This window comes from Trachurus japonicus, chromosome 9 (assembly GCF_045865225.1).
Source record: "Trachurus japonicus isolate A0001 chromosome 9, Traja_1.0".
NCBI classification, from domain to species: domain Eukaryota; kingdom Metazoa; phylum Chordata; class Actinopteri; order Carangiformes; family Carangidae; genus Trachurus; species Trachurus japonicus.
In genome coordinates this window covers 36149794-36166043 of record NC_140915.1, presented here as the reverse complement: position 1 = coordinate 36166043, position 16250 = coordinate 36149794, and the positions used below count along the sequence as shown (strand labels likewise).

The following is a 16250-nucleotide window of genomic DNA, read 5'->3' as shown; positions in this document are numbered from 1 at the left end:
GAGGGAAATGCGAAAGCACCGTGCAGCTCACGCCGATCTAAAAACAGCACAGACAATTAAAAGTAATGAATCTACCCTTAAGACTATAGGATTTATTCACCAAAATGTTGAACTATCCCTTTAAAGGATTTTTCTCCCATGTTAAAACCAAATGTGCTCATCCATGGTTGAACATCTTTCTGACTGTGCTACTCTGAGACAGTCACAGCTCTACTCTACTGTACCGCTACAAATACAAACTTTCAGTTGTTCAGCTGGCCACTGTAGATTTGATCAAGCATTTATTTTGTGTGTGTGTCCATGACTCCATGGTAATAAAAGAACATGTCACCCAGACCAGTGCAGTGGTGTGGCTAAGTGCTATCTTTAACAGTTTTTGGACACAGTGGCTCAGAGGAAGGACAAGACAGTGGTGCAGTGGTCAGCACTGGGAATAATGGGACACATTCATCTCTGGCTTCACACTCCTTTGTGATATCACTGATACAGTCAGTGTGTGAAATACACATCAGGATAATGATGCCCTATAAAGAAATGGCAGTGTGTCCAAAGAGACAACAGAATTAATTAATTAATTTATTTTTTGCATTATTTATTATTACTGTGACTATTGTTGTCATTATTGTGTGGTATTAATAGAGTGACAACAGAAACAAGGGACTTAAACCACCATTTATGCCATGGCAGCTATATATGTATATGTCTAATTGTCAGAATTTGACTGGATTATCATGGAACAGATATTTGTGTATGTCAATCATGTATCATGATTTATAGTGTACTGTTAAAACCATTTTTACTATGATACACCAACCTTGGATACACTGTTGCCATAGATGCTGTTGCCTAAATACCACAAGCACATTTAAGTGGTGTAAATTGCATAATTACAATTTAATTGTTATGTTACTTTAGGAAAAGGTCGCATGATTCAACATTCTGATATTTTGCTGCACAGTTTAGACAAATACTGAAATACTTGGTGATTGAGACATTTGTTTCTAAGCAAGTGTGAAGTCTCCATCATTTCAAAACTAAACTAAGATCAGCAAAACCCATATGGATCTTTGGGTCCCTTGAGTTGACTATTAGAATATCTACTTATTATAATATCTGTTTGTAACTGCAAATTAACACAAATTGGATTATCCTGGTGTAAACTCAGCTATCTGATTTAACATGTAGCACAAACAAAGAGTGTGACCTTTTAAGTCAATTAAAATATAATCAGTCTAAATCATCAGCAGATATGAATAATTACTGGCAAACACGGTTTGGTTTGGATTTAATCCTCAGTGTCTGCCAAGGTAAAGCACAGAGAGCGTGCTGCCGAGCCAACACGGTGCAGCTGCTTCCTGCATCATGTAGTGGGGAGTCCAGTTGGAGGCAGTGTTTCACTGCTGCTCCTTGGTCCCTTTACAAGAGAAATAACAACAAGCGGCATAAAACAAGGCTGCAGCCATTGGTCACATCAGGCTCAGTTCAAAGCCGTTCAAACTGGAGAGGAAAGCATCTGGATAATTTGGAATCCCAAAGGACTCTTAGATACCAGCGTCTCATGAATCATGCACTTAACAGGAGATTAGAGCTGCCACAAGCTAAAACCAAGCAAAGACAACAACTGGTCAGAGTCAATATTAGTATGGATCCTCATCATAAATGCATATCTAATGAGATCAGAAATCGAATAATAGGTGTTAAAGGACAATTCCGGGCAGATTCAACTCTGGGGTGTATTTTCCTAACATTTTAGGTCTAAAAGAAGGAATGTGAAGATTTTCAGTTTAATTGCTCCTGTTTTGCGGTAGTAGTTGTGTCTGTCCCCGCATCGCCACGGCAGCGATGAATGGGAGCGGATGCAAAAAATATTTAGTGTAAACAGCCTAAGCAGCGGAACTTGCATCCGCTCCCATTCATCGCTGCCGTGGCGATGCGGGGACAGACACAACTACCGCAAAACAGGAGCAATTAAACTGAAAATCTTCAGATTTGTTCTTTTAGACCTAAAATGTTAGGAAAATACACCCCAGAGTTGAATCTGCCCGGAATTGTCCTTTAACATATGTACTTGAGACTCACTGACAGAAATGTTTGAAGTGCATTTGTATTTTAAACTTCTCTTAAAGCAGACAGACATCAGTTGGATGCTCCACAGAGAAATAAGCTGCCTGTCACCTACTGCTGAGAGGGACCATGAAGGATAAAAGGAACCTGGCAACAAGCTGCATATAAAGCCACATTCAGGAGTTGAACGGCACTCACAGGATTGTTATCATTCTCGTCAGTGTGTTCTCACAGGGAACACACACACGCAAACAAACACACACACACATGCACAGGATTGGGTGGAGACTAGCGAGGAAAGCACATCATACGCTCACCGATCTAAGTGAAGTTTCTGGGCTAAGAGTTGCCAGTCCTTGCCCTTGGCGTTGGCAGTGTCGAAGGTGGCACAGATCCTCTGGCGGATGGACAGGGGGATTTTGAAGGCCTTGGGCCCCGTCTGGGACGTGATGGTGCAGTCTGTCTGCATAAAAAATGGAACTGACTCCTTTTCAGTCTGGAGGAACAGAACAGATACAGACTATAATCAGGTTGAGTTCAGATAGGATTTTCTTTTTTTTTTTTGCAAAATGTGACTTTGTGCTTGTTTTAAGCAGCTTGGAGAGCCAGATGGATGGGGTTTAAGGGGGTCAGGGTGATTCAGACAGGTATGTTCAACATTTACAAAACATCGCTACATTGTCTGTAAACAAGTACAACAAAGGTGGGGACATCTGGTCGTCTCTGACGTCTCAAAATCAGAGCAATATCTACTTTAACTTATACTGTGGCTTGAAATGGCTGGAGTCTTCTAGTTAAAGGAATATTTCAACATTTTTGGCAAATTCGCTGATTGCCATAATCCCTATAGTCTTAGGAGTAGGTTCATTACCTTTAATTGTCAGTGCAAGCTGTTTTTAGATCGGCGGGGCAGAGACATGAGCTGCTCAGCTAACGCAACGGAGGCTCATGGTATTTCTATGTAACCCTAAATACACAATCCAACAAATCCAAAACACTCACAATGTATAATTATGTAACATTACGACACATGAAGCAAATACTCAGAACTACTTTCGAGTTTGAAGTCACTCTGCTGAGCAGCCGTGTCGGGAATGTAGTTCCGTCTAAACATTTGCCTCGAAAACAACTCCATCTCATAAAATTCCATTATCATCTCATAGCGTGGTGAATGTGCAGGTCACAACTTGCAAACAAAAAGAGTGTTTTGGAGTTGTTGGATTGTGTATTTGATGAGTTTGATGAGGGAAAGCCGGAAATACTGCAGAGCTCATGTCGCTGCCCCGCCGATCTAAAAACAGCTTGCACCGACAATTAAAGGTAATTAACCTACTCCTAAAACTATAGGGATTAGGCAAATTTGCCAAAATGTTGAAATATCCCTTCAAAGTAAATACAGTCCTTGAATTCGGATCATGTAGGTGGGTGGATCAATGGCGTCCAACAGCACCTGGCTCCTCTGCTTCAATTGGTCCTGACAGCTCAGTCAGGGGCTTTGTTGAACGTGTCTCTCAGACCAACAGGTGTAAGATTTAAAATCACTAAAACAAGTAACTAAAACTACTTTTAGACCAGATTTCAATTTCAATTTGTTTTTGGTTCATAACCTGATGAAGACAATCTCTGAAAAGGAAACAGCACCCTCCTCTGTTCGGTCCCGTATCACAGTCCAGCAGATACGCCATCATAAATACAACATCAGCTGCAGGACATGACCCATAAACACTATGCAAACTGTACAGTAGTTTTACTTCATGCATGTACATGTATACAAGTTATGGATTCTGCCTAAATCTGAGTGAAGTTCACAGTTAATGATCAGGAAGATGCATTAACCCTTTCAGTCATAATCTCAATGGTCAGGGTTGAAAGGGAAACTTTCCTTTGTCATAATGTATTCCACACAAGACATGCTGGAAGTTCAGTACTTCAGATTGTCATGTTGTCATGTGACTTGTTGACTTTAAAGTTTCTGCCCATAGAGACAGACTATTGTTGCTGTCTTTGTTATGCAGGATGAAGAAAACAAGCATTCAAAGAAACGGCATCATTCAAATGAATCCAGATTTGTTTTTTTTTAAGGGGAAATGTGACAGAATGACAATATGTACATCTTCTGTAGTTCAGCTTTTTATGGAAATGTTTTCATTTTGTGTCAAAACAAAAAATAATCAGAAAACAATCAAAACAAACTTGAAATATCACACAAAAAAAAAGTTTTCAGGCTCGGCTAAAGTGGAATCGATAAAACATCAGATCAGCGTGGAGACTGGAACATTCCTCACATGAAATGAACAAAAATCTGATTTCAATCTGGCTCTCGTTGTTGTTGTTTTGATTTGATTGAGGTCTGACAGGTTTGATGGTTTAATGACCCCCGACTGGAGGATTAGCTCCGCCTACCTGTGTCCCCGTCTCCTAATATTCACAGAACAGCAGTGGATGTAGACACGGGTTCATTCACACTTTCTGTCGCAGATTTTCCGGAAAATTTAGTTAACAGTTGAAATTTTGGTACGAAGCATCATGAAAACTGTTGTTTTGATCCCCCACAGCGTAAAACAGTGGAGACTCTCCATCCACCCTTCTCATCATGGACATGACTGTTTAATCAATGTGCAGATTATTTGAATTCCACTCACACGCTGGAACACGTTGTCTTCCTGTCAGACAACTCCCACTAATGACGGAGGGAAGATTAAATCAAACTATAAAATGTCAACGTGAACAACACTTCACCTGCGTCTGACTGGAACAGCGTATAGCACTGCTGCTCTGAGCTAGGACAGGCACTGCTACTGGATGTGAAAAAAGCAGTTTGATAAAATCAATAAGTTACACTCTCCGTTGCCTTAACAACGACAGTGTGAGTCTTGAGTGAGGAGGATTTCTAACTCCGGTGGAGCCGCTCAGGCCGGCAGTGGGCTGCACTGCAAAAACACAAAATCTTTCCAAGAATATTTGTCTTCTTTCTTGTCAAAATGTCCAATTTCTAGTCAAAACTAATGTCTTTCCACTTAAAATAAGACTCATCACCTAAAAATGTACTCATTTTTAGATCATTTTCACTTGACAGTTTCAAACAAATTTTTACTTGAAATAAGTAGAAAAATCTGCCAGTATTAGGACGTTTTTTGTGCTTGTAACAAGAAAGAAAAACTTCCTCCACTATCAGATTTTCTACTTATTTCAAGTGAAAATATGCTTGAAAGAAGTAAAAAGTGTCTAAAAACAAGCTACGATGTGATGAGTCTTATTTTAAATATAATGCCATTTGGGTAACACTTTACAATAAGGGTCCCTTAATTAACGTTAGTTAGTACATTATTAAGCATTATAAACTAATGTGTTAATTAATGCTGAGTAATGCATACATAATGATAACTAATTACAGTATTCAACTTTTATTATTACTTAATAATTTATTAACTAACTTTGAGTAGTAAACATTAATTAACTGCTTACTAATAGGCTACATTAATTAATGTGTTTCCTAATCCTAAGTAATACATAATAATGATTGTTATATATCTGTAAACAGTTAATTAATGCTTAATAATGTACTAACTAACGTTAATTAAGGGACCCTTATTGTAAAGTGTTACCGACATTTGTTTTGACTAGAAATGACATTTTGACTAGAAATAAGACAAATATTCTTTGAGTTCTGGCAGTGTGCTGTTGTGAAGAGGACCAGGACAAATAAAGGTTATGTACAGTGGGGTCCAGAGCGGTCTCAGGCCTTTTGGCCCCATTACAGTACAGGGTAACCGTCGCGAACAGCTGGATCTCTGTTGTCTGTGTTTAGCATAAAATTGCGAAAGAGACAGAGGGAGAGAGAAAAGTAAGAGTGTCCTCTCTGCTCTATTAATACACACAATGCAAGCTCAGGAGAGCTGGCCCCTGCTGTCAGTGGACACACTCCAGGAAGGTTACTTAAAGGTTGAGCAGGAAAGTGAAGCAACACTGCACCCGCCCTATAACCTCCCCCCACCCCTCCTCCTCCACCCCCCGCAGCTGCAGAGCCTCACCTCGGCCACGGCCGTGTAGACCTGCAGAATCTGCTCGTGGCCTTTGACCTGGCGCACGCTGATTTTGCAGGAGAGCTGGGCGGCGGCGGGGCTGTATCTCTCCAGAGAGAAGGCACAGTGCAGGGGCTGCTGGTTGCTGCACCACACTTGGGGGAAGGAGAATTCCTGAGGTGGCAAAAGAAGAAGAAGGAGGAGGAGGAGGAGGAAGGACATCAGAGACATAATTCACTACACAGCGATGTTAACATATGCTGTAAATGAGATGATTCAGCTTCTTGTCTTACAGGTTAACACACCGTCATGTGGGCGACCACCAGTGATGGAATAACGGTGTAATAAAATAACATTGTTACTAACGGCGCTATACTTTTTTCAGTAAATAGTAATCAAAAAAGTTACTTTTCCCTTGGTATGAAGCTGTTACTGTTACTGACAATAAAATATGTTGTTACTTCACTCAAGAAGTCCTGTCTCCTGTCACAAAATAATATATCCATTAAAGCAGTGGTTCTAAAAGTAGGGTCCGAGGACCCTCAGGGGTCCTTGAGAGAGTTCAAGGGGGTCCCCAACTTTTTCTCAAAATTTTACCACATTTTTTTTCCCAGAAATTTCTTGACATTTTTCCAAAAATTCATGCCACTGGCAGTAATTTGAATGTACATTGACTAAAAAAAGTTATTCAGTTTCATATACTATATAGTATATATATATAGTATTTCTGGTGTTTGTTTCAAAATTTTGTCCAATGGGGCATCTGTCGTCTAATTTGTGTAAATTTAGGGGTCCTTGATGTAAAAAGGTTTGAGAAAAACTGCCTTAAAGTAGCACTTTCGCAAATTCCAATACTTTGTTCGGCCACTAGATGGGGCCAGTGGTGCAGTGTATCGATATAAACATCCTCCTCCTCTTTAAATAGCGTGCTGTGCAGGAGGTGGGGCTAAGTGCCGGGCCGGCTATTGGTGTACAGATAGTTATGGCTCTCCTGGACCTATTTATTGCTTGAGTTTTTTTCATTCTATTACTACTGTATTTGCAATAGTGCTACTTTAAAATAAAGCCTACACATTGTTTTCATTCCATCTACTAGCCGGAAAAATGCCTTGAAACCTGTCTGTGTGGAGGAATACTGAGTGAGCTGTACACTTCTAGATAAACAGGGGGTTATGGTTAGGCGGTTAGGGGGGCAAGTCCAAGTAATTTGACATATATGAGTATTTTATGAAAAAGTAATGCAATAGTTACTTTTCCTGGTAATAAGTTACTTTCATGATGCAGTAATTGAGTTACTAACTCACATTTGCACTTACGTTTTAAAAGTAACGCGCCCAATACTGGCGACCACTTAACACAGCGAGATAAAAGGTAACCGTTGTCTTTGAAGCCGTTCCGCTGCCTTTAATGCCGAGTGGAAACTATTGTTAAACAGAGAGAGAAGACGTCCAAACATGGGCCTGAATCTTCCGTACAGTAAAGCTCCGATAGCGGAAGCGGCTTTGCAGGCTGTGTACTGTACCTCGTATATATAGTATATGTGGGGAATATGGGAACAGAGAAAAGATTGCCTTTGATGTATAATTAATTTCTGGAGAACGGGCACATCTGTGGGGAAATATCCTTGACCTTTGCTAGACACCGTCTCCGCCTCATCTGCATATTAAAAGTGACCTGTAAACGATTCCGAGCCAAGACCGGAGCATTAAATGCAGCAGGCCGGTGAGCCCGCTGAAGACTTAACCCTTGTGGCTTTGATCTGGGCTCGGCCAATGAAGCTCACAGCAGCAGATAATGGAGTCGGGGGGTGAGGGGAGGGCGACGGGCAGAGAACGGAGAGGGGTTGATAGACGTAGAAAGCACCAATGCTCTTTAGCACTAAAAGCTGACTTGATGTATGGCACGACGCTCGGCTATTATTCTACACCTGCTCCGCCAGAGCAGCTAGGTTCCCGGTGCCTGCCTGCCTGCCTGCTGTACCAAGACCCTCATAAATAAGGCCGTGGAGAGGGGGTGGGTGTCTTTGAAAACACAGAGCTTTCACCCTGCATTCAGATCTCTAAGCAGCAGCAGAGTACAGTTGGGACACAGCTCAGACGCTCTGCAACAAGAACACAAAAACAGCATTCAGTCGCCGCTACGGAGCGTTCCCATCTAATGCCGTTTGCATCTTAATGCTCCCGCAAGCAAAAACAAACACAAAGCTATTAATCTCGAGTCACATCCGTCTTTATGATCCTCGTGTGAGAAATGTGGGTGACAGCAGAAATTCAAGTTTTTTTTAAAAGCATTAAACACTTCCACACACACACACAAGCAGGGATATTTAAATATATACTAAACCAGCCACCGAACCAGACCAGCGTCGTTGAGGCTCACGGGGAAATTATTTTCAAATTTGACTTGCCTTGTCTTCTTTGTCAGAGCATATGTGACAACAACTGGTGCCCCGAACATCAGAGCCTAACTCTCTGTGAAGGTTGTTTTCTAAAACCCAAGGGGACTGATGCGGTGTCACTTAGCATCTGACTGCTCTTGCTGCAGTTTAGAATGAGCTAAACAGAAAAGACGGATGAATCAGATCTACAACAGATGCTGATTTGGACCTGAGAGCAGAGCGGCGTTTAGAAAATTCCACTGAAACAATATACTGTGTCTAACATTTCATAGTCTAGTTGCATATTTGGTCTACACAAAAATACATTCTATCAATCCTAAAGGTTCATCACGAGAGAAGATCCTTTGTACCTAAAGACATCAGGCCTTTTAATTCTTCGGCAAATGTTAGATGAGCTGACAGACAAATGAATTTCCTTTTGGGGATTAATAAAGTCATTCCTATCTTATCTTATCTTATCTTATCTTATCTTATCTTATCTTATCTTATACAATACAATACAATAATAACAGTCTCCTTGCAACCAGTCACTGGTAAAATGGAAGCATAAAACCATGACTGCTAACCATTGATTGACAACTGGACATTTTTGTAATCATTGGTTACCTATAGGTACTGTATAGTGGCAGTAATTTGAAGGAAAATCCTTCTTATTGTGACAGCTCACACACCTTATTGCTAATGTGCAATCTAAACAAACAGCTAAACCGACACTCCAGGGATTTATTTACATCTTTATATCTTATTTATGTCTTCTCCATCATTGTATGGTTTGTAATAGGGAAAAGGTCAGGAACAGGTGAATGTTTTGGCTCCTTGCCGGCATGTTGATCCAGCACTGCAGCAGCTCACAGCAGCTACACTGGAGTGGAAAACAAATGTACCTTCCTACATGCACCACTATAGAAGGTTTGTATATAATAAAGTAATGTTACTAAGTTACCTGTAAAAATATAGCTATTAGCTTTCATGTAAAAATCTGTTTGGTTCAGTTCATTGTCATTCAACATGTTAAAAACATGAAAAAATTAAATATGTTATTCAGATCAGCAGCATGCAGGATAAAAAACCCTGTACTAATGAATGATTAAACAAAACTTAATGAATAAACAGACATAGACACATAATAAAGATTAAACCAAGCAGAAAATCAGTTTATACTCACTAATGACTCATTGAGATTCATAAATACAGACTTTAACATGAAAAAAATGAAGATATCAGAGTAAATTTGATTCTTTTTACTGAAAAAAATATGTTTTTCTTAATTAATTGTGGAGAAACCTTCTACTTGATGTTGCAATAAGAACTGAAATTTTGTTTTTCTCTGCCCTTTGCTTTGTGTTGTTGTGTTGTTGTTTTAGTGACGTGGGCTGATGGATATTAACAGAACTTAAACAAGAAGAGCTATTTTGTGAAGACAGAGTGTATTATCATTATTATTACTGCTATTTATGAATACTCTGGGGGCGATTACTTGAGCCGATGACCTGTGCAGCAGGAGGATGTTCTATAAATATCAATATCTTGGTGTTTTGAGGGCAATTATGTGCTTTAGCGACTGCTTTAGCTCCGTATCAGAAACAGATCCATCCATCTGACAACACAAACATAGAGGACCAGTCATGTACACCGGGCAGGAGAGAGCTGGTGAACAAAGGAAGCAGATTGTCTACCCTTCACCTGATGAGTTGCAGAAAATACAACTCATGAGGAACAGCTGCAAACAGATGTGGCATTAAATGTAGCATTAAAGCAGCTGCTGGCAAAAACAAAAAGGTCAGCCAGGAATCATGTGGGTGTTCACAGGGTTTTAGTTCCTGCCTATCCAGATTACTACACAGTCCCAGAGTCAGACTGAAGCGGGTGCAGCAGCGTTTCCAACAGTCTCTGTTTTAGGAGCTTGAAAGCTCTGGAGATTTGTTTTAAAATTAAAACTTAGTTATGTGAACGTAGCTTTATGATCCCACTGGAATGGGCCTGGAGATGGTGTGAGAGCAACATTTAATTCAGTGTAACTCTTATAAGGTTTGGTCAAAGAGAGTTCATTAACATTACAGTAATAAATGTTGAAGTGAAAGACATCACAAAATTCACAGTCAGTGGAAGCAACCGCAGCATCTCATCCAATTAAACGTCATTACAGTTTTTCTCGATTGTTTACACACAATTTTTGGTACTTGAGACACAATGGCCTCAACATCTAACTCATGCACCAACTCCCTCGACCAAATCTGCTAAACTACAAGTACAATTCCTGCTTTACACTCAATTTGCAGTTCTATAACACACTTTTTTCAAAACACTACACACAATTCTCTGCATTTGGCACAATTTTCATGAAGAAAATCTCTTGTTTTCACGAGTAACACACTGTTATTCAAAATTCTAAAGTTAGTTCCCCTACTATTCACACTGACTCATCACATGGGTAAACACCTGTCACACAGTTTTACAATTAGCAATCAGAGCTTTAGCAAAAAAGGGCAGCATAACAGGCAGTGATGGACTGACACCAAAAAGAGAGAAACCAAACAGAGAGGCCACACAACACAAACACACACACACACACACACACACACACATATATAGCAGTGATCATAATAATGATGACAAAAGAAAATGCATTGATCACCAAAATTGCATGTTTATGAGGGATTCGAACCTAGACTAGAACAAAGTCTTTGACTACAAAGAGAGCTGCTCTACTAGGTGAGCTACATGTTACTGTTGTCTCATCTTGTCAAAATTATGTATTCAGTCTTTCAAAATTGTTCGGCCGTAAACCACCTGACCCCGACCGACTCTTTTTTTTTTCTTTTGTGGTCAGATCAGCATGGCTGCATCGTCACACAACCACCTCGGTCGCGTCTTCATGCATTTCATTTGTTACCGTGTATTTTTAGTGTTCTGAGTATCAAAACAATATTCTACATTTATATATGTACTGTCTGTAGTTACAGTAAAAAAAAAAAAAAGCCTAAGTCATTATGAGGAATGGAGTAGAAGTGTTTTCCATTCATCCTAGTGTTTTACACTGAGCACATCAGTGTTCAACTGGTTCTTATAAATGTTTAGTCATATGATGGTTTGTGTGTGTCATTTGAGACTAAAATAGCATGAGAAGAAATAACATTGTTTTGAATGTAAAGTTTCATTTTGCAGGAGCAGTGAGGGGTTTTGCCCATTGTGTGTGATTTTTTGGATTTGTGTGTAGAGTTCTGAGAGTATGAGGCATGCTTTCAGAAAATGTGTGTAAACAATCGAGAAAAACTGTAACAAAAAAGAGCACAAACACATCTGAGCTCCTCACTGTGTTGGACTGATGAGTGAAGTCCCACAGACACACCTCGGCAATTAGCTCTTAGCAGCACAAACAGGATCTTGCAAATTAGCACGTTTGTATAGAGTCTTTGTTTGGATTTAACGACTTGCAGGTTATCACCATGGTTACCTGACATGTGGTAAAGGGTTTGATGCTCCACAGGAACTGGGGAACATCCTGGATGGACACCTGGAGGCTGAAGGTGTTCGCTCTGAAAGGCAACATCTTTGGCTCCTCGAGGAGCTGACCCCCTCTGATTCTCTCTGCAGCCACCACTCCCTGGAGGTGAAAGGGGAGGAGGAGAGGGGGGGGAGAGGAGAGGAGAGAATGAAAGGAAAGCAGAAGATGAGAGAAAAGGAAAGGAAAGGAAAGGAAAGGAAAGGGAAAGGGAGGAGAGGAGCAAATGAAAGGAAAGGAAAGGAAAGCAGAGGAGAAGAGAAAAGAAAAGAAAATGATAGGATATGAAAAGAAAGAAAAAGAGAGGAGAGGAGAGGGAAGGGCATGAAAGGAAAGGAAATGAGAGGAAAGACGAGGAGAGGAAATGAAAAGAAAGGAAAGGAAAGAAAAGAAAAGCAAAGGAGATGAAAGGAAAGAAAAAGAGAGAAGAGGAGAGGAGAAGAGAGGAGAGGGAAGGGCATGAAAGAAAAGGAAAGGAGAGGAGAGGTAAGAAAAGAAAAGAAGATAAAAGGAGAATAGACAAGAGAGAAATGAAAGGAAAGAAAAGAGAGGATTGGAAAGGAAAGAAAAATAGAGGAGAGGAGAGGAAAGGACAGGAAAGGAAAGGAAATAGATGAGAGGAGAGGAAAGAGAAATAGAGAAGAGGAGAGGAGATGAGAGGAAAGGAAAGGCAGTGTAGGAGAGAGAATGGTAGGAATTATCAGAAAGAGAAAGAGGGATGAGAGACAGAAACATACAGAGGGTGTTAGAGAAGTGCTGTAGAAAACAACAAGCTCTCCCCTTCCCTTGGAGAAACTCTGCCTTCACATATCAACACCAGCACCTGTTGCTAATCCTTTCCTCTGTCACATCCGCTAATTGACTCATCACAAATATTAGCAGGGAAACAAGCCGCCAAGAAGTGACGTCAAGTCTCCGCTGTAGACTCCTGCAACTCTGGCTCTCACATTAACATCGCATTTGCAGCCCCAACATGACAGATTGAAGCTCCAACTTAATGCCGAGGAAGCGCGTGCATCGGGGGGGGGGGGGGGGGGCGAGCGTCCATCTCCCAAATTGAATTTTGCGATGATGAAAGAGCACTCTGATTGTCGCTTGCAGGTATTCATCTGTCATCATTGTTCAGCGTCCCCAGACTGTGGGACGGTTCAGAGCAGGGGTCCGTCTATCCTCAGCCATCTCAATCACAAAGGGAAAAGACGGGGAACAGAGCTGTGACTAATGCCAGGCCACGCTGATTGACTCTGACTAAGTATTCGTGTGTGCAAGAGCATGTCTATGCAAGAAGAGTGTGTGTGCGTGGGTGTGCATATTGTCTTTGCTGTAGGTGTGAAAACAATCAACTGATGGCAACATGCAGATGAAAGACATACATCATGGGGAAAATAAATGTGACAGCGAGGGGCCTGAAATATGGCGTTTCTCCACCGCCATCTGCCTCCGTCTGCTACGCCACCGGCAGCCGGACAACCCTGGAATCTTCTTTGCTTTTTTCCTGTATACAGGTTTCTTGAAACCATTTGAAGCTGACAAGAAGCCATGATTGAAGCTTTTTGTAGATTCTGACTCTTTCCTTATCTGTTGTTTGACATGATTGATGTGTCTTAGATCATGTTTTACAGCTGAGGGAGTGTTGCAATGTCAACCAAGGCTGAGAAATCCAGGCAGGAGAACAGCATTTCAAAGTGGTACAGGAGGAATTTTCCAACATCCAAGAGTTTTTTTTTTTTTTTTTTCCATAGACTGCTGTACTGGTTGGCACCACCAAAAAGATGGTCAATTGAATTAGAAAATATTTGACAGGCTACAAAAAGTCAAAGTGTGCATGAAAAGTAAAGTAAATATGTTAGCTATTACATTAAAGGTTAATTTTCATACAAACTGTTTAAAGGAGACATATTATGCTGTTCTACATTTCAGAACATGCTCCATCCTGCTCCATCTGGTGGCCCTGCTCCACCTGGCGGCCTTGCTCCATCCGGCGGTCCTGCTCCATCCGGCGGCCCTGCTCCATCTTTCTTTCTTTTTTGTGTCATTGTAGTGTGAGCTACTGGACTAATTTGAATTTCCCTCCTAGCGATGAATAAAGTATTCTTTACTCTACTCTACAATGATATAATGCCAAATGTCTATGCTGAACCTCTGCAAAGTTGCACAACACGAGCTATAGGGGTCCCGCTGTAATCCACCAACGAGATTTCACCTGCTTTTCAGTCTCCCTGTAACCTTGGTAACGAGATCTCAGCGAGATTTGTGCGAAACTGACGTAAGGTTTTATCATTCAATCAGGACGAATGTCTGAACTGCCAGGATTCTGACCAAAACAAACCCACGACGCCCGCCACCAACCGGCGTCTCTCCCTGCTCCCTCAAAGAAAAAAGAAAAAGGATGTCTCGCCGAACAGTCCGTTATTGTTTTTCCGGTTGTGAAGGACATTCACAGCTGTTTTCCTTGCCCAAAGACAATGAAAGTAGTAAGCTATGGGAAGCATTGGTTTTTGCTGACCAGCGGCCACAGCCAAATGTGATGGTTTGAGCTTGTCACTTCAGTGCTGACAGCTCCCTGAACAAGGGTCAGTATGATGCCAGATTTGCAGAACAGCTGATTCTCAAACATTTCACACCTGAGAGTCTGAACCAAGGTTGGTGTTTTTGCTCCATTAGTCCACATTTGATCCGGTTGGTTCCGGTTTCACTTGCAACAACTTTGTATCCCACGACCCACAGGTTGGAAGCCAACACCTAGAGTCATTTCATGGGAAAAATTCACAGGTTCAAGCTACTTACACAAGGGACATTGTGTAACTTCTCCTGTTATCTATTCACGGAAATCGATCATTTGGTTCAAAAGTATGTTTATCGTTAATCAGTAATCACCCCCATCAACAAACTGAAGTTGAGAGAAAGCCGGTAAAACGTGGGTCAGGTAAACAATACCACATCACCATGACAACATATTGTCACGTGTATTGTTTTGCCTCGTGCTGACGGACCAGTTGTTTACATAGAGGCTTGTTTATGCCGTTACGTGCAGCGACTGTCGTCCGTCTGCCGTCTGCTCAATTTCACGTGAATGCAGCATGAAAAATATGATTGAGTTGCTTATACAACCACAACGCTAGATGGGAGTAATTCCTACACAATGTACCTTTAAAATGTCAATATTATCAGATTTTTCTTTTTACCATTCTCTACAGGACATTTCGTTTTCCAAACTATTAATCACATGAATGATCCATTAATTAATTGATAATAAAAGTAAGCAGGTCTGGACAGCTGCATTCTGGTTGAGATATCCAATGTTAATGGTAACATTAAAGTTAATCTGCTAATGTTCTGTTGGAGATTAGCTTCTTGTTGTGTATATGGAGGTCAACAGTATTGTTACCGATCCTGAGCAGGAGTTTGAAATAATGGGGTATGGACCTTGACCTTGACAAACCATTACATTAGTACTATATAAAGTGGTGAGCAGAGACCTGGTGAAATAAGACATGAAATTGGAGTCATATTTCTCTGGATTCTTGTCACCTTGGGCCTGTGACTACTGTATGCTGTTTGACACAATTCAAAGCAGAGTAAGAATCAAACAAGAGGAGCTGCTGAATTCTACCATTGTGTTCTGTAAGATGGGACTCAGTCAATGCCTATAGAGTCATGAAGCACATAGTCCTTAACGACCGCTGATGGAGTTCAAATTGTTCGTCTTATAAAATCAACAATTTCCTCTTCACACATTGTGGAAATGATCCTTCACCGGAGCAAAGGGCTAAAGGTCGAGGTGAACGGTATTTTCTTTTAGCATTTACACTGGGAGATAAAAGCTGCCGGCTGAATACTAATGCAGGGGATATTTTCTGGTAGGAGCCTGAACCATCTCCAACCACCGCCTCCTCAATACGACCTGAAAGCTGTGACCTTGTGGAGTGGAAATGTATGTTTTATTGCAATACTCGCTTTATTTGCCCAAGATGAGTTGAAGAGATGATGATGATGGTCCCATTTGCCATCCATTTGGATACAAATACTGTGGCTGAAGAGGAATCTGAGGAGGCAGCTTCATCATGGGTCCACAGACGAGAACTAAACTCTGTTTTGCTCTGAGCTGAAGGAAAAAAAAAAAAAAACGCTGCCTCACTCATCGCTGTTTGTATTGCATCAGGCTTCCTGTTGATCCACAATCCAGTCTGTAATTGACTTTGTGCCGGAGCTTGGAAAACACACAGCAGAGTTGCGGCGCTAACAGACACAGGCGCCCATGGGA

The 16250-nt window shown here is 41.1% G+C and overlaps 1 protein-coding gene across 3 annotated transcripts in view; it reads right to left on the bottom strand.

The window, feature by feature from the left end:
• unc5db (unc-5 netrin receptor Db) overlaps positions 1 to 16250 on the bottom strand; it is a 328306-nt gene that overhangs the window by 2236 nt on the left and 309820 nt on the right. For all 3 annotated transcript variants that reach the window (XM_085787638.1, XM_085787639.1, XM_085787640.1), the window contains 3 exons: positions 11939 to 12088; positions 6096 to 6260; positions 2382 to 2560 (listed from right to left, as the gene is read on the bottom strand). In XM_085787638.1, the coding sequence (XP_085643764.1) occupies positions 2382 to 2560; positions 6096 to 6260; positions 11939 to 12088 (494 nt within the window). The remainder of the gene's footprint in view (positions 1 to 2381; positions 2561 to 6095; positions 6261 to 11938; positions 12089 to 16250) is intronic.